The sequence below is a fragment of the Miniopterus natalensis genome, chromosome 11, assembly GCF_054644295.1.
Source record: "Miniopterus natalensis isolate mMinNat1 chromosome 11, mMinNat1.hap1, whole genome shotgun sequence".
Lineage (NCBI taxonomy): Eukaryota > Metazoa > Chordata > Mammalia > Chiroptera > Miniopteridae > Miniopterus > Miniopterus natalensis.
Genome location: NC_142091.1, coordinates 49,371,050 through 49,397,045, shown reverse-complemented (window position 1 = coordinate 49,397,045; position 25,996 = coordinate 49,371,050). Strand labels below are relative to the sequence as shown.

At 49.3% G+C, this 25,996-nt stretch overlaps 1 protein-coding gene across 1 annotated transcript in view; it reads right to left on the bottom strand.

Moving 5' to 3' along the window:
- INSC (INSC spindle orientation adaptor protein) overlaps positions 1-25,996 on the bottom strand; it is a 114,073-nt gene that overhangs the window by 15,511 nt on the left and 72,566 nt on the right. The window contains exons 7-9 of the mRNA XM_016225219.2: positions 23,321-23,446; positions 6,318-6,489; positions 1,896-2,074 (exon numbers count right to left, since the gene is read on the bottom strand). Of these exons, the coding sequence (XP_016080705.2) occupies positions 1,896-2,074; positions 6,318-6,489; positions 23,321-23,446 (477 nt within the window). The remainder of the gene's footprint in view (positions 1-1,895; positions 2,075-6,317; positions 6,490-23,320; positions 23,447-25,996) is intronic.

The window sequence follows — 25,996 nt, the reverse complement described above, 5'->3', positions numbered from 1 at the left end:
GGCTGCAGAAGAGAAAGAAAGAGTAAGGTCCAGCACACGGGGGCCTCCACCCTACTCCCCACAGCCAAGGGCTGTGACCTCACTGGACACTGGGCAGGTCCCCCACAGAAACCAAGCAAGCCCCTGGCCAGCCCCGGGGGCCCTCACTCTTTGACTCTGTACAGTCACACCTGCTTCTATGGGGAGCTTGTCCAACCCTAAGGAGGGAGAGATTTGACTGGAAAGGAAGTCAGGGGCCATATCATGCATGGCTGGGGAGGCCAAGTCGAGGACTTTGAATAGTTCACTGTTCATGCTCTTCCTTAGAGCATCAAGTTTAAAAAAACAAGAATATTCATCATTTATGAAGGACTTAGTCAGAGCTAAGCATTGTATCAGGTTCTTTCCATGTATTATCTCACTCACCCTCACAATAACCCTGCAAGGTAGACATTCACGTCCCAGTTAATAGTGAGAACACCAACACCCAAGAGGCTGTGACCTGCCCAAACAACCCAATGAATAAATAGCCAGGATCGACGCTCAGCCTCTGTGACTCCACAGCTACACGACCTCCCCTTCATTTTCAAAGATGACAGCAGGTGAGAGTCAAAGACCAACATCTAAGTCAGGCCAGGTGTAAAGGTTGGCCGCTACTTAATTAGGGGGCCATCCTTTTGAGCCTCAATACTCTTATCTATAAAATGGAGCAAATATTACCAGGCTCACAGAAGTATTAGAACCCTCAGAGGCAAAGGCTTATACACTATAAAATTGTCTCTGAATGTGAGTTTCTATGGTCAGTGATTCTAAGCATAAGAAAGAACTGAGGAAGCGCCATCCTGCTCCTTCCTTTCTATGCCCTAAGGAAGCACTTGGAGAACTTCACCGTGGGGCCAGCTTTGGGTCAAGGCATTAAGAAATCCTGGGGAAGTATAAACATGGGAATGGGGGTGGGGGGAAACTGACACAAAATAACTAGAAAGGAATGGCTATCATAAGAAAAGTCAACACTGCATTGTGAGGCGTCGCCTTCAAGAAAAGGAGGCCATCCCAGAGAACTGGAGCCACCAGGGAAGGCCCTGCAGGGCTTGCTGGGGTGGGAGCTGGAATGAGAAGCTATGGCAGCTTTACAAGGTGATGAGACTGAACGATGCAGGCAGGGATTGGAGGCTGAGGCGCAGACAGGGATGCGCTGGGTTGGAGGTTAGAGATCATCTAACTCAGAGCTCAGGCACCTGGTGCAATTTACAGAGACCTGAAACCCACCTGATCCACCATCCCACCCTTGGTAGAGAAAGGGGAAGCCGAGTATGGGAGGGGTGGGACAGGACAGAATACCACAACCTCTGAGCTCAAGGCCCTTTAAAACCCCCTCACTCAATATTTTCTAACACATTAAGCAGTAAAATCCTTGTTTCCGAAAAAAAGCTTTACATGGTGCTCAAATCTACAAAAGCACTGAGACAGATACGGGAGCTGAGGCCCAGAATCCAGGACCTGCTCCCAGCCCCTGTTCTTATGGAGGCAAAAAAGAGACAAAAGTTGCTGCCGGGCACAATGCCAGACAGGCGCCAACAAGAGCGGGAACAGACTTTTGGAGTAGGAATAGGTCCAGGGGCCTTCCCACGATGCCCCTGCCTCCTCGACGGACAGCTGTGAATCTAGAGAAAGGCCTGCGGTTGTTGGGACGGGGAAAGGGGTGGAGATGGGCTCGTGCAGATGCTCCAAGGGCAAGGAGGCAGAGGCAGGCTGAAAGCGTTTCCCCTTACCTTCCTACAGAATGCGACCGACAGGACTGACCGAGCGCTGCCAGGCCATGCTGTCCCCCCAGGGCCTCAGCCCTGACCTCCTGACCTCTGCCTTCATGGTGACAGGCCCCGTGTCTGGTCCCCCCTAGCCCCCGAGCTTCTCACCTGGTCCCGGGTATAAGGCGTGTCCACCCTCTGCTTGTCACTGCAGGCTTCCAGGAGGACACGGATGGCGTTCAGCTGCAAGAGCATCTCGCAGGCCATCGTGTCGAAGAAGGTGATGTTGGCAAGGGCCGCAGAGGCCAGCAGGAAGACTTCCCCAGACGAGGCCTCTTGGCACAGTTCTGGAGGTGGAGAGGGAGAAAAGGGCTTCGCTTAAAGTGCTTCCACACCAGTGTTCTCGTGTCGCTCCCACCATGGCTCTGGGAGGAAATCTGGGCGAGCGTTACAGCACCCACTTTACAGATGAGGAAAGTAGAGACTGAAGAGGGAAAGACGTCTGTCTGCGCAAGGGGCAGGTCTGGGATTTGCTCCTGGTGTGTGACCCCTACTTGCTTCTTCATCCAGCGAGTCTACTGAGTGAACGCTGTGTGCCAGGCCCCGCTGGGGTCTCAGGGCAACACGGCGAATGAAACGGATCAGGGCTTTGTCCCTGTTGAACTCACATCCTAGTGGCGAGCAGGAGAAAATGAGCTTTTAAAAAGTTAATATAAATAATTGCAAATTCTAATAAATGTGAGAGAGAAAATAAACAAATGCTAAGACGGAGAATAACTAGGAGCCCAATGGGGTGCATAAGGAAGGTCTCCTTAAGAATGTGACAGCTGTCCTGGCCTGTGTGGATCAGTTGGTTGGAGCATTGTCCCAGGCATGGAAGGGTCATGGGTTCGATTCCCGGTCAGGGCACATACCCAGATTGCAGGTTTGATCCTTGGTCAGGGTGTGTGCAGGAGGCAACAATGTTTTTCTCTCTCTCCTTCTCCCTTCCTCTCTCTCTAAATCAATAAAACCATATCCTCAGGTGAGGATTAAAAAAAGGAATGTGACAGCTGAGTCCTTAAGGGGAAAATGCAGCAGTCATGAGAATATTTGGGTGAAGAGTATGTTCCCTGCCAAAGGAACAGCATGTGCAAAGGCCCTGAGGCAGGAAAGAACTCCTAGTCCATTTACATCTCCAGTGACATACACTAGACTGTTGCTGCATTTGCCGGGAGAAAAAGGCTGAAGTTCAAACATAAAGATTCTACTTCTCCAGCTGCCATCAGTAGAGCTTCAGTATTTCCTTTTTGTTCCAGAGTAAGTCCTACACCATGACCCTGAATGTTAGGTTCTTTCTCTCTGATCCTAGTGGTCATAACAGACCTAACCAGATTCCCCTCCTTACCCATCTACAATAGTACTGATGGGCATCGTGGGTCTCTAAGGCAGGGAGGGCCACCCCAATCCCTGTATCACCCCACCACCCAACACGTCCCCCAAGGGCTCCACTGGAGGGAGAATGAACTCCGGCCTTAGCAGGAGGCTGGGAGGCTCTGTCCATGGTGCTGCCTCCCATTCCCACGGACCTGACTTCTGACTCTCAGCTCCAGCTTAGCCATCAATCAAGGTGCTTCCTGGGTGCAAGCCCTCTCCTGTTGATAACACCTCTATGAAAACACAGGATGAGAAGCCGTACTTTAGGAAAATGATTCCAGGAGAGAAACAATTTTCCAACATCCACATTTTCTTATGTTTTATCCTGATCCCCAGTTCTTGCTTCCAGAGTCTGTACTTCTAGGTCCTAATACTGAAGCTGGCACCTTTTGGCACCTTCCAGGGTCTTATCCCTACCTGCAACGGGACAGAAAATAACATTAGTTGAACCCCTGCAGTGTGCCTCACACTTTGCCATTAAATTCTCAGCACCCTCAGAGTGGAAAATGGTTGCCTCCACTTACAGGCGTAGAAGGTGAGGCCCAGAGAAGCCAGCAGCAGCAGCAACCACTTACATCGAGTGTCTACTCTGTGCAAAGCACCGCTGCACATTTTTTTTCCTCATGAAGTCATCCCATCCTCACAAGCACCCAATGTTTATCACAGTTTTACAGATGAAGGAACTGAGGAGTCAAATGTTAAGTGATTTTCCCAAAATTGTGGAATTGAGGATTGTTGGTATCTGTTAAAACCTAGAATCGAAACCAGGGGTGCCTGACTCCAAAGTCCCCATTCTTCCTGTGCTCCAGGATGCCTCTTGTCTCTGGGCCTCTTGGATTCATTCCCAGCGATGCTCCTACGGATCCAGGTTTCAGTTCTATCAGGAGGCCAACGTCTGCCTCTGGGCATCCCTGCTCCCCAGAGCCCAGGTGTGACCACTAAACAACCCAGAATCCTGATCTAACCACCCACAGTTGAGACACTGGATTAGCCAAGGGGTTAAGAACTCTACAGTTCCCCCTTCCAATGTCTGCCCTATCCTCTGATTTTAGGGGAACCACTGAGGACAACCACCCCGCTCCAGGCCACCTCTCTACACCCAGAGTTTAGGGTGAGCCCATAGGACTCAGTGGCCCCCTTTGCTTCAAGCTCTCTTCTAGGTCTGAACACCCACCCTCATTCTTAAGCAGTCAACATTGCTGCCGACACAGCAATTAACACAGCCACCTAAGTGCCTTTTAATTTTGGTGCACATTTATTTGGTGCACATTTACAGTCTGAGTCACCTGGGATGTGTTAGGAAGATTAAATTGAGGATTCCAGTGACTCATTTATAAATGTTTCCAGTGAATGGCAAGAAATTGGAGGGCTATTTCCCACCAAAGAACAGAGCCCTGGCATCCTGCCCAACAGATATATCCCATCTGCTGACTCTCAGGACAGGCTCCACAATACATCTTCATCACAGTGAAATAAGTAGGGAGACTCCTCTCCTCCGGGGAGAAATCCAGCCTGGGCCAAGAAGCAGAACTGGACATGTGGCAATAGTGTAAGGTCATTTAGACTTTATAAAATAATTTTCTATCATTTATAAATTGGGAGGTTTTCTATAAAACTTAGAATTTTTGTCTTATCTTTTCAAATAGGCCTTTCCTACATGGCAAAAATCAACTGGAGTTTATCGGTGACACCACCCTCCTGTTAGTCACTGCACATGCTTTTCAATTCAATACAGGACCCTAATCTCCTTATTTTCTCCTTCCATCTGGACTCCAGCTCATTCCTATTCCCTGCCTAGCTCCTGTGAATGAGTGAACGTGAGACTCCTGGCAGAGGCAAATCCTGTGTCCGTGGCCTCGAGAAAGTCCCTCAACCTTTCTGGGCCTGGGTTTCTTCTCCTATAAAGAGAGCATTAAAGTTCATGATGTCCTGAGTTCCCTACAGCTAAGACTTTCAGCAACTGGCTTCTGCATTTTCCCAGCTTTGAGTAGATGTGGATGTTGGGAAATTGATTTCTCCCAGCCTGGCCTGTGGGTGCCACAGCCCCAGAGACTGGAATCAGCCACAAAGTCACCTTAACTGATGCCTCCTATGTGCAAAGTAATTGTAGAACTTCAAATTGTAGAGCTAGAAGGACCCTTGCAAGGAACGGGTCCCAACCCTTGTTTTCTATGTTAGGAAGATTGTAAAGTGAGCTTCGCAATGTGACAGGGTAAGTGAGTGGCAGGATCCATGCGGCACCTGCACGGGGCTGCCGGTCAATACCTCTTCGGGGACTGGATGAATGAAAGAGCATAAACCAAACCTCAGTGTTTTTTCTCCAAGTCCACTCTTCTGTGTTGCCCCTAAGTTTGTGCTGTCCCAGATATTCCCAGCCCTGGTGCTAACCCTACATTTTCTGACAAAATTAATTTTCACTCAGTTTCAATAAGATATGGATCTAGAGACAGTGGCAGATGGGGATGGAAGCAGAAACACAGATCACCTCCAGCACTTATAAAGGAAAGAGCGTGGTCTGCAAAACAGATTTCCTAGGGATTGTGATCCAGGTGAGATCTAGTTTCTGCTGTTTTGCAAAGGAAAGCTGGAGGAAGAGTGTGTTCTAGATATCGGGCTACGGTTCTCCTGCCAGGAGTACATATGTCTGAGTTGGGGAACCTGTAAGAGTCGAGGCCTCAAGGCCCCATGACTTGAGACCAATGGTGGGATTGCAGGGAGCAGTTTGGGGTGAACTGCTGCTCTCTGAGAGGCTGCTGTCCCCAGTAGTTGCTGTCACATTCACTGGATACAACAGACCGAAATGTCAGGAACAAAGCCCATCAGAGTCTCTCTGGTCAAGTATCTAAAACTCAAAATTTGAGCCCCACTCCCCCATCTTCCCTGGTGCTTGTTCTGGTCTCTGATCTGACAGGTCAATTAATCCCAATCTGACCTCCACTCAAGGAGCCAGAAGGGCTGCATGCATTTTAATAGAAGACTTGTGGGTGACTTTAATAGCTTGTCAACAGAGCTATTTCGAGCCTGACTCTGACGCTTCGGTGGTGGGATCTCAGCGACAGCGATCATCTGCGAGGAAGACATGTGGCGTGCCGCGAGATCGACCTGTCCTTTCCTGAAGACATCTGCGACGAGGCCCCCTCGCTCAGTGGCGCCCACCCACCCGGGATGACTCACTGACGAGAGCTGTCACGATCTCCTCCATGCTCTCCAGGAAGCTGCTGAGGTGCTGAGTGAAAGGCAGGTGTGGGGAGGTGACCTGGGCAACCACGGCAGCGGCCTCAGCCCGTGTGGCCTCCGAGTGGCTGTCATCAGTCAGGATGTCGGCCAAGCACAGAACGCCATCCACCTGCAGATGGAAAGAGGACAGCCTGTGCATACCAGGAGAGCATACCGCTCATGATGACAATGACACAGAGAACCAGGACCCCGCCCGGCCTAGCCCTGGGTCCCCAGTGACTCTGGAGGCCCATCCTTTGGCTCCAGCAGAGGTCAGTGGCCTCCCATGGGCTTCATTTATAGCAGGCATCAAGTCAAGCAGCCAGGGGCTAGGCCCTGGTCATCCACCACAGCAAACTGTCATAGAAAAAAACCACTTAGAACTCTCACGTCCCAGAGCTCCCATCCTGGCTCCCTCTCGCTTGCATATGTCTTGGCATTAGTCACTTTGTTTTTCTGAGGCTGTTTTCTCACCCACCCACAGGGTGCTGAGGGGTTAAGGAGATGAAGCAGGTGATGCCAGATCCAGAAGAAACATTTGTCAAATGTTGCCTCTCCCCTCCCTTCCTTGGGTTAGTAGCAGGCTGAGCTCAATGTGGCTCCTTTCCCACCTTCCCCCACCACGCTCTCCCACCAAAAGGGCTGCTTTCCTGGAGGCCTATGTCTCTGCCCAGCCAAAGAGGAACAAAGTTGGGCACGGTGGGACGTGAATGCCAGATAAAGACCACCTCCTGGTTCTCTCCCAGTCGGACCTGCTCTTGGCATAATAACAACTTCTGCTTATTGAATGTTTAATATGTGCTGGCTACCACTCTAAGTGCAATGCGTACGTTAGTACACTGTTTGATCCTTGTAATAACCCTCTAAGGTCGGTGTTATCCCCACTTTACAGATGAAGAAACTGAGACACAGGAAAGTTCATCGACTTACCCCAGATCACAAACTTTAAAAGTAGTTGGTTTGAGCCCGGCTGGTGTGGCTCAATGGTTGAGCATCAACCTAGGATCCAGGAGGTCTCAGTTTGATTCCCAGTCAGGGCACATGCCCGGGTTGCGGGCTTGATCCCCAGCAGGGTGTGTGCAGGAGGCAGCCGATCAATGACTCTCATCATCGATGTTTCTGTCTCTCTCTCTCCCTCTCCCTTCCTCTCCCTGAAGTCAATAAAGATATTAAAAAAAAAAAAAGTAGTTGGTTTGATATTTGAACCCAAATGGTCTAGTTTCAAAGCCCATGGTTGTGAGCAGGACATTATCCTGCCTCTAAGAAGGGCCAGCTGAGCTCAGGCCCTCTGCCTCCACCAAGGGTCCATAGATGAGACTTTTTGGAGAAAGGGGAGCAGTAACTTGTCAAGGTTACTCAGCAGTGCTCCTGCAGCCCCTCAGACACTCCAGGGCACCAGCCTGCCTGAGGTCCCTGCAGCCGAGAACCGAGGATTCCTTTCTCTTTAGGCGTAGCAGGGTAGGGATGGGACAGGAGGAAAACCAGGGAGAGGCGATTTGAGGAGATGCTCCCCACACCTGCCACAGGCCTGAGGCTCCTGTCCCTGCACCCCGACATCCTGCCACTCAGCTCCAGAGGCCTGCGTTTTGTTTGACAAATTACCACTGGGGAGTTCTGAGCCTCCCTTAAATGGCCCCTGGGAGCTGTAAGGTCCATTAGCTCTGAAAGCCTTTGGCGATCTCAGACTCAACAGAGACAAATGTGGAAAACAGAGCCCAGGGAACTGTCCTCAATAAAACTCACCTGGGTGTGCTCAATAAAAGAGAACAGCAGCCAGGCTGCGCCGGCGGACTGGATTCACGCCAGGTGTTGACTAACAGGCCCTCAGAGACAGGGCCCTCACTTGGGCCTAGAAATAGGAAATAGCCCTCTCATTGCCAACAAAAAAAACCTCTTAGGCCTGTCTGGCCGGCAGCCCTTTCCTCCTGCCAGCACCATCCACGGCTGTAGCTAAGGAGCTGCAGGGTCTCCAGTGGGGGAATGTGCCAGTCATCCAGTTTCCCTAATCTCACCCTGGACGCCGAGGGGGTTACATCCCTGACCCAGTTGGGAACACTGGTCAGACCCAAAGCTAGTCCCCAACACATGCTTGGAGATGAGCCAATGGGAACACACCAGAGAGGCCGAGGAGTTGATGGTCCCCACGGGCCTGGTGCCACCCACAGCCTGGATGCCAGGCCAGCTCCCCAGTCCAGAATGCTGCTTGGCAAACCCACTGAGCAGTTTCCCTGAGCACATATTGGGTGCCAGCCCTTGGGCTGGAGCAGTGGGGCAGAGGTGCAGTGGGGTGTCCACCAAAAACCATTGTGCAACACGACTTCCAATGAGGAAGTGGGGGGGCCTTCCACAAGCCTCCCTGACGATGCTCACACCCCAGCTGGAGGAGGCGGCCCTCCTTGTAATCCACACCCAAGCCATCCGATATCATCATAGCATTTATCACACTGAGCAGCCCTGTGTCTACAAGGAGGGTGTGTGGACAAGCTGCACCGCTGAGGGTTTCTTCAAAGCACACTCCAGGGCCCCACCCAGACTTATTCAGCTGGACTAGGGGGAGACCTGGAAGCTGCCTTTTCACAAGGTCTGCAGCGAGCTTCATGCACCAGCCATTTGGGGAAGCCCCACTGTAACGTGATCATCTGCTCTCGTCTGTCTGTCTGTCCCCCCCGTTCCACAGGGAGCTCTGCAGGCCTGGGGACCCCAGCTTGTTCACTTGTCACTGCTCCAGGCCAGGCACATAGCAGGCTTTTGGAAAATGGGGGAAAAGTTCAGGAGAGCAAAACTTAATGAAAGGCTCGAGGACACACCTCAGACAAGCAAAGGTGGTTAGGAAGCGCAATGCAGATGGAGAGCAAAGCACGAGCAAAGGCCACTGCAGGAAAGCTTTGGAGAAACAGCCAGCTCGGAAAGGTGGATGCTACAGATTCCTGACCCCAGGAAAGTGACCCTGACCCCACCCCGATGTAGACTCCAATCCCTCCCTGCCCTTACATTTCCCAGAAGAGGGGATCTGGTGTCCTATCTCGGCAACTGCCCACTGTCTTGCTTTCCTTCTAATGTTTTATATGCTTCAGATCGTTTTTGGTAATTTATTAATTATAAAACATGTCACCCCTTCAAAAGGAAGCATATATATTGCAGATTTATAAGGTATCAAAAAATAATAAAATAAACACCTATACCATATGTACGTGTATATGTCTAATATGTGGAAATGCTAACCTCAGGAATGAAATAGCACCAGAAAACCCCTGCACACCATTCTTTGAGCCTTTGATCTCATGCCTCTGCTTTTCTCCCCAGGAGGGGCCACTCCCCTGAATGGTGTGCTTGTCTTCCCCCTGTTTTCTTTAGAGATATATTGCATGTGTATATTGTTTCGTTTTACAAGGTTTTGAACTTGACATAAATGGAATTATACTGTATATAGAAATTTGCTTTTTTCCTCTCCAGTCAGCATTGTGTTTGGGAAACTCCTTCCTGTTGTTGCCTGTGGCTGAGGTCACTGCTTTGTGGTATTTCATTGTATAAATCAATTGCAGTTGGAAAGAGAATTCATTTATGCACTCTCCTGTCAGTGGCCATTTGAGTGGCTTCCCAGATTTTGCTACAATGTACGGCGCTGCCATAAATACTCTTCTAAACATCTTCTGGTGCACGCGGGCCAGTTTCTCCCGTGGCCTCAATCTAGGAGTGGGATTAGCAGCGCGTAGAGTCTACACACCTTTCATTTCACTGGTGCTGCCAGACTGCTCTGCAGAACAGCTCTAGCAATTTATAGTCCCACCAGCAATGTATTAACTCATTTAACTCCACATTCTTGCCAACTTGTGGGACTGTGGGATTTTAAATGTTTGTCATTTGGGTGGGTGTGTAAAATTTTTATTCTAATAAGGATGTCTCCACTTACTACAATGAAGCTAAGAGGCTTTTCACATGCTTTAGTTTAGCTTTGCTTTGGATTTTGACATTTGGATTTTGTCTTCTATGAAGTGCCTTTCACGCATTTCGCTCCTTTTTCTATTGGGTCCATTGTCGTGTGTGTCTATTTCCCAGGCTTTTGGCTCTAATGTTGTTGGCCTGTCACTTAGCCTGCTGCCGGCCAGCTGCCACCAGCTCAGGTTGGCCTCTGTATCCATCCCCATCTCAGCAGCCAGCTCATCCCGGCGGTGGCCCTGAGGGTCCCACCACTGGGCTCTGGGCTCCCCGGTGCCTGCACCAACTCCTGCAGCGTCAGAACATGCACAGGCTCTGGAGTCGCACCCACCTGGGTGTGAACGCCGCCCCTGCATCTTACCAGCTGGACAGTTTGTGCACCTACTGTGAGCCTTCATCTATAAAATGATAAAAATGCCAACCTCCGAGGACATCGGGAGGAAACTGAGATAATGCATGTGCAGTACCTGCCACGAGGTGGCGCCACCGTCCCCCTCATTCCCACCCGGTGGCTGCTGCAGTCACCGCCTTGAGACCAGGGACCCCGTCCTACCTCGTTTTTTTTCTGCAGGCTCCTCTGGGACTGAGGCCCCACTGAGAGCCTTGGCCCTTTGGGTTGGGGCCCACAAGTTCACCCGTTTGTTTGGACATTGTCGGATCACGCAGCCCAGAACTAGAACTTTTAAAAGCAGAGTGACTCCTGTTTTAATTCCTGACCAGGACCAAGAAGGTGAATAATTACAGTCCCTCCGAGGGGAACAGAGAGAAAAGTAGCCCACCCCTGCATCTCCGTATAGTTCAACTAATACCAGCGGAGGGCTTACCTTGGGCTAGGTGCTGACCTTGCCACTGGTACAGGTCAGGGAGAAATAAGAGGAGAAACAAAGACAGACAGGCAGGCACACAGAGAGACAAAATATTGAGAGACAGACAGACACAGCACAGGCCCAACCTCAAAGTCTTCCTTGGCCCTTGTAACGCCTCCTCCTGCTGAGAACTCTCTGTCTCAGCCTTCTTTCCTTCCTGGGACTCCCTGATACCCCACTTTTGGGGGCTCAGCTCCTTCCCAGCTAACCACAAATCATCACTTTCTCTTTTAGCCTCTCCTCCTCCGAATCCATCTAAGGCGGCTCACACCAGCCCGCTTTGTCCCATCTCAGCCCCTAGCACCCAAACCCAAGTGGCCTCGGGGACTCACCACGATGACCCCCCACACACCTAGCCCTCCACCCCTGACTTTCTAACTTTCTTTCCTAAGATCCACAGCTACATTCAAACCTCTGCTGGGCCTCTTTAATTCCAAAACTAACTTGCTGGCTTTCCATGGGCACGTCAAACCCAGTTCCCTTAAACCTGAAGCGATCGTCTTCCCTGTCTCGCCGCCTCGCTCCGCTCTCAGCCCCAGGTGAGAAGCCGCCTCCTCTGGGCACATGCGCCCGTCCTCCCAGCTGCCACCCCACCGGGTCCGGCCACCGCTCCAGCGCTCAGGCTGGATTATCCTCACCTGTGTGCGTGTTCGTCCCCGCACCGGATGTGAGCTGCTCGGGGCAGCTTCGATGCTAAAGCTCCTCCGGTCCCAGCACCCAGCTGAGCCCTGACACACAGCAGTGCACTTGTCAGGTGTGGGCTGAATGACCAAGAAACAGAGACCCAGGGAGGCAAGAGCTTGCCTAAGCCACACAGCAAGTTAATGCCAGGGCCGGGACCTATCCTGGTCCCCCCTCCGGGCCCGGGCCCTCTAAGTGGGCCTTAGGGAAAGGCAATGAAGAAAGAAGGTGGCGAGAGGGCCAGGCCGGTGGGGGCTGCTCAGCTCAGCTCAGCTCCTGCAGTGGGCCCAGGAGTAACCCAGCTGAGGCCAGCTTCCTCACACACGGGTCCCGTTTCTGGAACGTCTCCATCCCCAAACCACCCACTACCCATCCCCAGTCATAAACTTAATGATGCCAAGAGAACAATCTAATCAAAGCACTTTCACATCCTAAAGAAACTGCTGCTGGAAGCACTTATAGGTAATTAGCTTTTCCATGGAGTGGGATGGGCCCAGGCCCGAAGCCAAGCGTCCCTCGTGGGCGGGTATGCCAGGGGTCATGAGGATGGTCCGGCCTGGCCGTCACCTGGGCAGCAGGACCGACGCCCCCACAGTTCAGACACAGAGGGTGTCCAGGGCTGGTGAACGCTGAGACTCTCCCTGGGAAGTGGGACAAGGAGCATGGACCCCACACAGCTGAGGAACCCAAAACATACAGTAAACATCACAGAGATTCATGGGCGATGCTTCCCTGCCGATTACTGGAAGTGCGTCGGTGGTGGTCTTTATGAGACTATCTAAGGGACACGGGGGTACACAAGGGCCCATCCTATATGCCTGGTGCTGGTCATCTCACTTCCAGCTCCTTTTTACATGTCTTGTCTTTAGAGGAAGGCAGAGGAATGGTTGCTGGGTTGTAACAGTTAAACAGAATCATGCAAATGCAGGAGAGGGAGCATGACCTAAACCCCCCAAATTTCCTCCTTTCTGTCCACTCAAGATATCTCAATTCTGCATAAAAAAAAAGAAAACAGACAAGTGGGAACCACAAAGCAGTTGGACTCCTGCTCACAGGTCCAGGCAGGATGGACCAGTTTGCCCAGGGTCTAGCCGGAGGGCATTTCAATCACAGCAGAGAGGGAAGAAGGACCATGCCCGGGGAAGCAAAGCCAAGCATGAGCCAGGGGCAGGGCGAAGCTTTATGTGGAATAAATGAACCTGTGGGCCAGAAGCAGGACCCGAATGTGGGATGTAAACCGGGTCAGGGCAGGGTTCAGGACAAAGTCTGTGCACAACGTAAGGGGCTAAACGCTTGCTTTATAAAATGAGGCATTTGTTTTAAGGAGCGTTGGCAGAGCTAACAGCTCAATAAAAGCTACAGAAAGTAAAGCAAGTCTTCTAACCTTCTTTTAAACCAGCGTATCCCAGACCCCTCTTAACCTCTTTCGCTATTTCAAACAAGAATCGTTGATGAAAGGTTAAGTGCCAAAATGGATAAATACAAATATTAATATGTAATAGGGAATGGAACAATAGATGGGAGAGATTTATATAACCTGTTTGGCAAGCAAGTCAGTGAGGTAAAGAAAGCTGAGTTGTTGAGGTGGAAAGAAATCAAGAATTAAATCACTTCAGAATATAAATAGAAAATAATTTCCCTGTCAAGCAGATGATTTTTCCTTATAGCAGATTGTCAAACAGACGCTCTGAAGGCATTTGTGGGCGAGAGGAGTGGAGTTCATGAGGAGACATCAAAAGGTCACCAAGAACAAGTTCATCCCCTTTGGGTTAGATTATTAGGCATGTGCTGATGTAAAAGTATCATGTTTTCAGCAAAGCACTACTAGTACCCAAAATGCTCTAGATCAGTGGTTCTTAACCTAGTTCTCAGATGATTAGAATCATCTAGGAAAGTTTTAAAATACGAATGCCAGGCTTCACCACCAGAAATTCTGATTTAATTGGTCTGAGGTGGAGTCTTGGCATCAATATTTTTTAAAATCCCTTAATTCGTTCTAATGGAGATCCTGTAATTCTAGCACCACCCTTCTAGAGGTGCCTGTGGTGCAGTGGAAGTTACACAGTCTCAGGAGTGAGAAAAGCCTGGGTTCACAACTCGGCTGTGCTGCCTGCTGACTTGGTGACATGAATGAGCAAGTTACTGATGTTCTCTGAGCCTTGGTTTTCTAATTCTTAAAATGATCATGATATCACCCTTGATAATGAAATAGTGAGTAAAATATTAAAATCATTCCCTCTGAAATCAGGAACAAGACAGGGATATCCACTTTCACCACTCCTATTCAACATCTTTTTTTTTTTTTTAAATATATCTTTATTGATTTCAGAGAGAGGAATGGAAAGGAGGAGAGAGAGAGACAGAAACATCAACGATGAGTCATTGATCGGCTGCCTCCTGCATGCCCCCGGCTGGGGATGGAGCCTCAACCCAGGCATGTGCCCTGACTGGGAATCAAGCTGCGATCTCCTGGATCCTGGGTCGGTGTTCAACCCTGAGCCACACCTGGCCGGCCCTATTCAACATCTTACAGTGGCCCTAGCCAATGCAATATGACAAGGAAAAGAAGTTAAAAGGTATAGTGATTGGAAAAGACGAAGCAAACTCATAATTTACAGATCTCAAATTGTATATAACTATAGAATCTCAAAGAATCTACACACCATTAAAATTAATAAGTGACTTTAGCAAGGTAATGATATACAATATCCAAGACTGTATTTTCTGTGATTAGCAACAAAAAATTTAAAAAAAAATTTTTTAAATAACACTTATAAACATAAGTGTAAAACATAAAAACATACCTAGAAATAAGCCTAAAATAGATGTGTAAGATGTTGACACTAAAAACTCAAAACATTGCTGAGAGAAATTAAAGGCAGTCTATATAAGTAGAGATGTGTACCACACTAATTGATTGGAACACCCTATATTGCTTAAGATGTCAATTATCCCAAAATTTCTTTATAAATTTAAAGAAATCTCAATCAAAATCTCAGCAGGTGTTTTTGTGACATTAGTAAGCTTATTCTAAAATGTACATAGACATGCAAAAAAAAAAAAAAAAATAGAATTACCAAGGTAATCTTAAAGAAAAACAAAGTTGTAGGATTTATTCTACTAAGTAAGAAATTTTATTGTTTTGTTATTTAGTTATTCAGGAACTCAAACAGTGCCATATTGGCAAAAGGATGGCCAAAAAGACTAATGGAACAGAAAACATTCAAAAACAAACTCATACATATGTCATCACTTTCCTTAGAACAAGGCCATCCCTTTAATTCAGTAGTGAAAATACGGTCTTTTTTGACAAATGATTCTAGTTAAATTGGGAACACCATTGAAGAAATTTAACTTAAGTGGATCATATACCTAAATGTGAAAGGTGAAACAATAAAACTCTTAGAAGAAAAAAAATAGGAGACTATCTTCATGATTTGGAAAAAAACAAATTACTTTTATATATTTTTCAATTACAGTTTACACTTAATATTATTTTGTATTAGTTTCAGGTGTACAGCATAGTGGTTAGACAATCATCTACTTTACGAAGTGATCCCCTCCAGTAAGCCTAGTACCCACCTGGCACCATGCATAGTTATTACAATGCTATTGACTATATTCCCTGTGCTGTACTTCACATCTGGGTGACTATTCTGTAACTACCAATTTGTACTTCTAAATCCCTTCCCCTTTCCACCCAGCCTCCCAACCCCCTTCCCACCTGGCAACCATCAGTCTGTTCTCTGTATCTATGAGTCAATAAAAACAAACCTTTTTTAAATGGACACAAGAAGCACTAACTACAAAAGAAAATACCAATAAATTGGACTTTATGAAAGTTACAAATTTCTATTCATCAGAAACCACCATTAAGAAAATGAAAAAGCAAACCACTGACTGAAAAAAAAAAAAAAATATATATATATATATATATATATATATATATATTCTCAATACATATATCTGACAAAGAACTCGTGTGTAGAATATATTTCTTAACGTTTATAAATCAATAAGAAAAAGACAAGCAACTTAGTTTTTCTTTTAATGGGCAAAAGCTTCAGACCAACATTTCACAAAAGACAATAACCAAATGGTCAACAAGAATATGGAAAAGTTTTCAAAATCAATTCTCATCAGGAAAAAGAAAATTAAAACCATCATGAGAAATTGCGATACACCAAGCAGGTCACGATTGGGGCACTGCATGTGCAGCTACCACAAAGCTGCAAACTAGCTTGTTTGTGCTTTTGAAGCAGCCTGAGGAGAATGAGGGTGTGTGTTCATTATCTCTGTGTGTGTGTGTGTGTGTGTGTGTGTGTGTGTGTGTGTGTCCTCCCATCTACCCCCAAACCCCCCCCCCTCCTTCCTCTCTAAGTCTCTTCCTCTTTCTTGCCACCTTCCCTCTCCCTGTCATGGTTTATCACACCACTTACGTAGGATGAGACGGGGCTCGGAAGGGTGCAAGGTCAATATACAGAGAGTAAGTGGTGAAGTTGGGCACGGCACCCAGGCCTGCTTTCCAAAGGGGCAATGTGCTGGAGGCAGCTTGCTCTTAGGGCGCTGTCAGTGTCAGGCTGAGGGGTCTGGATTTTTTCCAGTGAGAAGTGGGGGACTTGGACTAAGGGTTCTGCTCCAAGAAGGCACAGGACAGACTTTCTGGGGGAAGCCAAGTTAGAGACCTCTCACATCATGGAATCATCCACATTCTCCTCCTGGAAGAGACTGGCTCAGGAGGAAGAGTCCCCTGTTGCTCTGAATTTGTAACTCTTCCCCTGAACATGATGGACACCCGGGACACGCCAGCCCTGACCTTGGTTCCTGGCCAGAGCCCACAGCCTGCCAATTCCAGGAAAAAACCGCCCTAAGCCCCTTGGCGGGACCGCCACTGCCGCTTCCGTCCACCAGAGGCCGCTGTTGCACAGCACATGGGGACGTCCCAGGCTCGGCGAGCAGAGCCTCCCCTGCTGCTGCACTTCGGGCTCAGGCCGCCAGGTGGCTCCAGGCCGTCTCCAAACGCAGGCTGCACCTTGCACTTGGGGTGCAGACTCAGAGAGGGGGCCTTCCTTTGGGCTGGGCAATACTGGCCCGAAATCTCACCGTGAATCCTCGTGGGGAGAGGCCCGGGAGGAGGGGCATTGTACCTAATTTTTTCTCACTTGCTCACTTCCTGGCCTCCTTGGAGTCCTAACCACCTCCCTCCACACACACACACACAGACACACACACACACACACACGTGGCTCTGTGCCCCCTGCCCCTGGAGAAAGATGGGTGAGGTTGGGAGAACTGGCAGTGAGCCACAGTCCCTTTAGAAAGCCCCACTTGCAGTGCTGGGGAAGGGGACAGGGGCAATCCCCACTCCAGTCGGCCTGTTGGCCAGACACAGCACAAACAGCTGGCCTGGCACCCTGGGGCTCTCTGCACAGTCCTAGCCCACTCCCAGGGCAGCTGAAGGCCTGTGTGTGGGGTGTGAGGGGTGGAAGAAGCTGATAAGCCTCCGTGAGTTAAGTCCAAAGAGGAGCGGGGAGGCGTCTGGGATCTCCATTCAGAGGCTTTTTTCCCTCCCTCTTTCTCACTCCTAGGTAAAGCAGGGGCTGCAAGTCAAATTAAGCAAATATTTCTTGCCTGGCACCCATAGCTCCTGTCTCCCTACCCAGCCTCATCTACATATTAAGACTGACTCAATCGAGGTGAGGTGGCTGTCTTGCCCTGGGTCTGCACACCAGGCCTTTTTCAGCTGGCGTGGGGGTGGGGAGTTGAAGCAAACTGAACCTCTGGCTGGGAGCAAAAGCATGGGGTTCCCAGCCCAGGCGTAGCCTCCCTTAGTGTCTCTATGCCTTCCAGCCTCAACTTTCCCTTCTGTAAAATGGCCATAACCGTCTCTCCCTGCCTTCCTTGCAAAATGATTGTGAGAATCAAATAAGCAAAAGAGTAAGAAAAACTGGATGACTGTTTTGGTTTTTCATTTTGTTTTGTTTGACTTTCTTGCAAATATTACCTATCTCTGGCCACCTGCACCCCTGCAGGCAGCAGGCACTGGAGCATCAGAGCCTGCCCGTCTCCCTTGCATACCGTTTCCCTCCCGCCAGGGGTCTCTGTGATTTCACAGGCGGGTCCAGGCCTCCCTGCCTCCAGCCTGGCCATTCAGATGTCAGCCCATCTCAATCCCAAGAAGCTGCCCCAGGACACAAGGGTGGGGGCAGTGAGGGAGCCTCATGGAGACAGACAGCAGTTCTCACATCCCTCCCCACGAATGATTCCCTCCTCAGACTGGAAATCTAGCTCTCCTCTCCTGCCCCTGCTCATCTTTAATTTCTCCATTGATTTTCATTAAACTCTCCCCTTGGCTCCAGCACAGGGTGAATTACTTATTTGAAAAAATAAAACAGGAGGGAGGGGGACGGGAGTAAAAGGAAGCTCTGTGGAAAGCAAGATGGTCTCTCATCTCAAGGCTGGAAGAAGCAATTTCTAGAACTCTCTTGGAGGTGCCTGAGCATTGGGCTTTAAGAGCCTCCTGCCCTATGACCCTAGACCTGTAGGTTCCTGCCCCTCAGGTCCCCAGCCTCCCACCTGGACAGAGCCCGCAGTCCTGCTCTAGTTCCCAGCCCTCTCCAATCCCATCCTGGCCCCTGGCTCTGTCCAACCCCAGCCCCTGCACCAACAGTGCCCTGGCTGTCCCATTAGCCATTAGGAACACCCAGAACTCTGCCAGGGCTGTTGCAAAATTTCCAGGACACAGCCTCTTTGGGGGTGCACAGGTTTTCCCCGACCAATCTGAAAAGGTGGAGGCAAATGGGCCATCCCAGGAGACAGGGAACAAGGGAACACAGCTGCTTGTCTCTCCTCCCCAGAGCCCAGTGTAGGGACTGGGGATGAGGGGTGCTTGTCACCAAGGACACAGGGAAGGTAGGACAGGCTTCCTGAAACTTGCTGTTCCCAAGGGAATATGATGGTGGAGAATCTGTGGCCAGGATGACAGAGCTCTGGGAAGAAAGAATGGGAGACGGTCCAGACACCTCTGGAGAGGCCTTGGTTATATATGACATCTTGTCGTCCCCCCCCCCCAGCTCTGCTCAGGGAGTCCCCATCTCTGCCCCTCAGCCAGGCCAACACTCAGAGCCTGGCTGCAGAAAGCTCTTCCCTGGAGCCCCCACCTCAGAAGGGCCAGCTCTCCCCAGGGTCACAGAGAATCAAGAACACGGGTTTTAGAACCAACCAGACTTGGGTTTGAATCCAAGCTCTACACTCATGAGCTAAGAGAACACAGGCTTCGAGTCTCAGTTTCCTCATCTGAAAAATGGAAAACACCTGCTCCCACCGCACCTAACACCTCCATACTGTGCTCTGGGCAGTGTCTGTGACCACGCTAGCCCCCCCCTCCCCCCACTGACACATCAAAACTCTCCTTTCTCCACCAGACCCTAATCTTCCCAAGGCCACTGATTTTTTTAACCCCAGCAATTAGCATTGTACCTGCCGCAATGAGAATGGCCACCATTCACTCGTGCCTAGTGCAGGCCGGGCACCGTGTTACTGCACATCTATCCTTCTCTGAAAGTCCTACGGGGGAGATTCCATCATGCCCATTTCACTGATGACACCACACCTCTGGGAAGGCAAGTAACTTGCCCAGGATAACATGTCCAAGTTCACAGGTGGAGAAGCCTGGGTTCCGACCCAGGAGAGCCTGACTCCCAGGAGCCTCCGTTTCCCACTGTGTCGGCTGCTTCACAACAAAAATGTGATGAAGAAATGAATTAACAGCGTGATTAGCTGGCGAGGGACTGGGTAAACGGTAAGCAAGTAAGTGAGCACACTGAAAGCGATGTGAGTGAGTGAAATTGCAGCGGAATCTCCAACCACACAAGTGCCCCAAACCCGGCAGAGCTCGGCGTTGCACAGCAGGGCTGGAACGGAGGGGTGTCTGGTGACCTGGCTAGACCCACACCTCTGCCGCGGGGTCTGTCCGTGATTTAATGAACCTCTTCAAGCTTGAGGGGAGGAGGGGGGAGCTGCACGACAGAGATGAATTTCACCAAATCCAGCACAATTTCTCACTGCCAATTAATTAATCGAGCTTCATTGAGGAGGCCAGGCCAGTAAATCAGGGGAAGGCTGGGACTTTGATATTATCTAATTAGGGCACAAACTGTGCCTGGTGAGTGGGGGTCTGGTGGGAGCCTCAGGGCACCCCACTCTCCCACCCTATCTTCACCCCATGTGTCCTGTTGTGGTTTCTAGCATCCAGCCTGTCCGTGGACTTCACTTTTTACCCCAAGCACAGCACCAGCACTGGGCAACTGAAGTTACAGAAGGGAACAGGTATTGGCAGGGCCTGGAGGGGGACCGGGGTGGGGGGGCAGAGACAGAGGGCAGAGAACACCCAGGCCCTTCCTGGGTGCCTCTAGAACTTCCCACAACTTTGGAAGCAGCATGATGGGGAGAAAAGGGTGTGGACATGGGCCTCACAATATGGGATGTGAGTCCTGTCCACGTGGTGGGTCACATCACAGCCTGGCTGGTTCTGGCTCAGCGGAGCAGGCATTCAATTACTGCTAGGCCGTTTATCTGCCGTGTGTTCTTAGGCAAGTTGCTCAGTTCCCTGAGTCTTCCTTTCTTCTAACTGCACCAGTGCGTAACAATTAAATGACACAAGGAAAGGAGGGGCTTAGCAAAGTGCTTGCCCAAAGCAAGCATCCCATATCTCTCAGTTACTGTCCTTTCCATATTGTCATGATATCCTTATTACCTGATAAAACAGGAGCCGATAATCATTCCCTATAGAGAGCCAGGCAGTAAAGATTTTTTCCTTTGCAAGTCACATGGCCTCTTGTGATCATTCGATTCTGCTGTTGTGGTGTGAAAGCAGAAGTAGACAATACCTGAACAAGTGAACGTGGCTGTGTTCCAATACAACTTTATGACTCAAAAATCTGAATGTCACATAATTTTCATGTGACACAAAATGTTATTCTTTTTCTGATTTTTTTCAACCATTTAAAAATGAAAAAGAAAGAAAAATTCTTAGCTCCTGGGTCATATATACCAAACAGGCAGCAGGCTGCCACGCCCTGCACTAGAATGTAAGTTCTGTGAGGACAAGGGGTTCTGTCTGCTTTGTTCACTGCTGTTCTCCCAGCACCGAAAACAGTGCCTGGCAAATAGCAGACAGTGAATAAAGACTTGCTGAATAAATTAATTACGAGCTGTGCGATTTTGTGCGATAAATCATTTAACCTCTCTGGGCCTTGGTTTCTTCATCTGTACAGTGGGGATGTTTGCACTGAGGAAAAACCCAATGAAAGGAGAATGCATGTGGATGGAGCCACTCTGCAAGCTCTACAGCTGCTGTAGCTGCTGTTTCTCACCACACGGTGGCTCTTCTCAGGCAGCTCACTCCCCTTTCCAGACACTCCTGAAACAGCCCCTTGCTACCCTGCGCGGAGGGGGAAAGGGAGTTGCCTGTGAAGGGAAAGAAATCTGACCTGGAGAGGGGAATGCTCGGATACGGATACTTTCTCCTGTGCCAGTTGGGGGGGAAGGGGAGGGGGCATTGGCCAGGAGCATCAAGCTGGTCCAGTGTTTATTACAGGGACTGTTTTTGGAGCTCTGAGAGTATCCGACCAGCAACGCAGTGCAGTAGGCTGGGCATTACACTCAGGCAAACTGGGTCCCAAGTCTGGCTCCAAAACTTACTACGTGATTTCAGGCAAGTCACTTAAACTGACTGAGACTCGGTTTCTTTGTCCTTAAGATGGAGATATGAACAGAGCTCGCCTCACAGGGTCTGGTGAGTTAATGAAGGGTGTGTGTGTGTGTGTGTGTGTGTGTGTGTGTGTGTGTGTGTGTGTGTGTGTGTGTGTGTGTGTGTGTAGCAGCCTCAGGAAGGTAGTACAAAAAAAAATCGCCTCCAGCTTCCAGCCTCCTTGCAAAGGTTTTCAACTCTAAACAGAAAAGCCCTGCTGTTTTTCTTCCCCAGACTAACTCCTGCTGCTTTGCATACTCTCTATAGCCAAGAAATCCACTGCTTTTGGATAACTTATTCTAGTCTCTTCTATTTTTCTCCTCTTATCCTCCAACCAGCATAAAAGAGATGAGAACCACACCCGGTCTGGCCATCTTCCCACTGTCCAAGGTAAGACTTTACAAAGGAAGAAAGGAATATTCGGCACACGAAGCTGGAGATTCTCGATGTCTGTATTCCACGGATTCCGTGTCTCTGTCTCTCACCATCGCCCTGCTCCATCTGGCCACCTAAGCCAGCACACACAAGCAAGGCTGCCGACCCTGTGGGAAGGCCGCGCTCTGCCCAGAGGGCTGGCGCTCGCTCCTCCGCCACCTTGCTGTGTGACCTCAGACAAATTGCTTCCCCATTCTGAGCTACAGCCTTCTCATCTAGAAAATGAGCATATTCACCATCTACCCTCCATCCTCAGCTAAGGGCATCTCTGAGCCCATGATGCTGTGACCCTCTCCCCTAATCTGAGTACATTTGGAAAGAAGCAGGATGATCTGTCCAGGAGTCCAGACCAAACTTGAGAAGCTGGAGGAGAGTGCAGGTTTTCTGGGGAGCCCGAACCAGTCTATGGGACACAATGCAGAGAAAGGGGAGCAGTTTGCTTGTCCCGTCCCCATGTAGATCAGTCCCAGGAACAGACTCAAGGTACCTACCCCCAACCCTGTAAGCACCACAACTGTCACCAGGACACACCAGGCCTTTCTACCTCTCTTCCATAAAAATTTTCAGCATCTTCCCTTGAAACTAGCTTCCCCAACCCTCCTGGCTAAAGTCCTTGAGGGCCCATCTGCAGGCTCAGACCCACTCAGGTCCTGGTAAAGGAGCAGCCTCAGCCCTACAGTCTGGGGTGAGTGTGATGGCTGGAATTGGTCATGTTGCCCAGGTTGGTCTGGAGCTGAGGCACCTGGACCTGGTGCCTCACACCCTTCACTTTAACCCCACCCAACTCTGCACCATGTTGACCTGGCATACGCTTGGATTTAGGCATCACTTTCTCTTACCCAAGCTGTCTAGTCTCTAGTCTTGGGGGAGCTGCCCTCCCGCTTGCCAAGACATCCAGTGCCTACCCTGCTCTTGCCCATTCTGTCCCCTGAGGAGCTGGGGTCCTGCCCTGAGTGAAGAACCAGCCACCCTGGACACCAACACCACTCACCTGTCTTCTTGCCTCCAGCTCTGTTCCACCCACTGACTCTTTTCCACTCTGCCCAGGGAGTGCCAAGTGCTCCTCTGGACCACACCTTTCTGGCCTAGCTCCTCAGCCCCTATTCCCTTCACACCTTTATCAGCTCCCATAGTCAAGATCCCAGCAGCCCCATCTCAATGATGCCACAGGAAAGAAGGGTCTCAGGGGCTGGGTCCATGAAGAGGCCCACATGGCCACCAAGAGGTCTCTCCCCCCATCTACCCACCTGGCTCAGGGACCTCAGGCCCCGCCCAGCCAGCTGCCCTCTTACCTTCTCCAGCTGGTGGACACCCTCTTCTACGCAGCAGATGGAGGCAAGGGTGCGGAGCGCCTGCGGATACAGGCACCGGAAACTGTCCTGCCGGCAGACCTTGAAGAGTGCCACCACCCCACCCTCCTGCAAGGGAAAGAAAATGTCTCATGACCTCACCGTGCGACCTTGCCTGGGGCTGACTCAAAACACAATGAACACCCCTCACTCAGCAGGTCCGTAGGGTGGCAGAAGATGGCACCCCAAAATATGCCACTTTGGCATAAGGACTATTTTGAACTAAAGGCAACTGGGAAGAAACAGATACAAGAAAAGATCTCTGCCGCCCTCCTATTTACCTAAAAGCAGGACGTAAATTTATGAAGTTAGCCCCTCTCCTCTCCACTGGGAAGGACAGTTAATCACCAGAGACAGCTGTAGGTGAGGGGAAACTGCAAAACAAACTTTACTTCCAGCCTTTACCTGCTAGTACTTTCCAACGTATTTGCCCTCCCACAAGTTGCTGCTCCAGAGACTCAAGGTCCTTTTTCTGTGTCTTGTCACTTCTCTAAAAATGTACTGTTCCTTTGCTAAGATTCCATAGAAGCCCAAGTTCTAACCCTTCTCTTTGAGTGTCTCATCTCTGAGCGCTCCTGTGTGTAAGTGATGATAAACTTCTGCTTGTTTTTCTCTTGTTAATCTGTCTTTTGTCAGCCGGATTCGCAGGGCACCAGCCAGAGAACCTAGGAAGGTAGTTTAAAAAGGTTTTATCTCCTCCACACACACTCACATTCACACACACACTCCCATGCTCACATCCATGCTGCAGTAAAATGCTAGCTCCAGAAATAACGTCACCCTTGAGAGCCTAAACTTGATCGTCTAAACTGGAGGTGGGAGTCCGGTGCTCTGGGCTGAAGTGCCTGGGGCCAGGGCAGGCGTGTTTGCTAGGCCCAGGCTCAACTCCATTCAGTGCTGCTCCCAGACACCTGGCGACTCCCTCTCACAACACTCTACAGAGCAAGCCTGCAGTCACCTGAAGCAGGTTCTAGAAACAAGTCTGAAGCAGGTGGAGGGAACGGACGCCTAGAGGCCCAGTGTTGGCTCTTGCCCTGCCAACAGATTAACAGATTTTCTCTCATTAATCTGTCTTTTGTCAGCCCGACTCATAGGGCACCAGCCAGAGAACCTAGGAAGGGAGTAAAAAAAGTGCTGGCTCTTGCCCATTACTTCTCAGGTCCTACCAACCGCCACAGGCAGGAAAGGGGTCTTATTTCTATCAATACTATAATTTATTCCCATTTTGTAATGGAAAACACTGAAGTCCGGATGGGTGAAATAAGTTACCCCAAATCCACATTGCCTTGTTTTAACTCCTTCACTCCTGTTTGTAAAAGAAACAGAACAACAACCTTTAGCACCGACCAGCTTGTACTTGAGTTGAGCTTGTACTTTTTCTGAGAGTTGTTCATGCAGACACCTCCAACTTGTGGAGACTGCCCACGCAGGCTCATTGAAATGAGTCATCGCCTGTCATCCCTTCCCCGCCGCCCCGCAATGACAGGCTCGGGGGCCCTTCTCATCCTCAGAGTTTGCGGCTTATCACTGCAGGGACCAAGATGAAAGTGTCTAACTCTGGGGGCGTATAAATGCTGGCATTTTGTAATCAGCTAACAGTGAACCTTAACTTTTCTATTCCGACTTCCTGTCGAGGTAGTTCATTTGGTGGGAAAGAGGCATATCTTAGGGCTGGTAAATTCGTTCAAGCAGCCAAAAGTATTAATGGTTTATTATGTGCCAGACACTGCTGAACTCATGGTCCGACAGACGAAGAGCCGGGGGAAGGCAGATCATTTTAAAGGCAGAAAGAAATCTGGGTAAAGGTGCAGTGAAATCGGGGGGGGGGGGGGGGGCGTTACAGGGACACGGAGCAGGCACTCCTGACATAGCCTGAGGGGAATTGTGGAAGGTCAATGAGGAGAACTCCAGTTTCAGGTGCACATAATCACTCTGATAAAAACCTGCTCTGGCATGGGACAAACATCCCCTCTGAGTCCTCGCTCCACAATCCTTCAGCCCTGCCTTCCCGCTTTCCCACAGTTCCTGGGACACCTTATAAGGGTTCCACATAAGGGCCTTACTGAGAGAGCCACTGAAGTAAAACCAAATTATTCTTTAAAGTGGAGAAAAAAGAAACAGCCAGGCCTGCTGGTCATTAATGACCTCCCTCCAGATGGAAATATTTGTACATGTGTGTTTACATATGTATGTATATTCACATATGCCTGTATTTGTACTTAGTCATATATATTATATGAATATTATTTTTATATGTACGTGATAGATATAGATGATAGATAGATGATGATGATAGATAGATAGATAGATAGATAGATAGATAGATAGATAGATAGATAGATAGATAGATGATAGATAGATAATTGTAGATAAATTATAGATAGGTAGATTGACTGATCAATAATCATACATTAGATAAATGATTATAAATAGATTGATAGATAATTGTACATTAGATAAATGATGATGATAGATGATAGATGATATAGATAGATGACAGATAAGAAAGAAAGAAAGAAAGAAAGAAAGAAAGAAAGAAAGAAAGAAAGAAAGAAAGAAAGAAAGAAAGAAAGAAAGAAAGAAAGATGATAGATAGATAGATAGATAGATAGATGATAG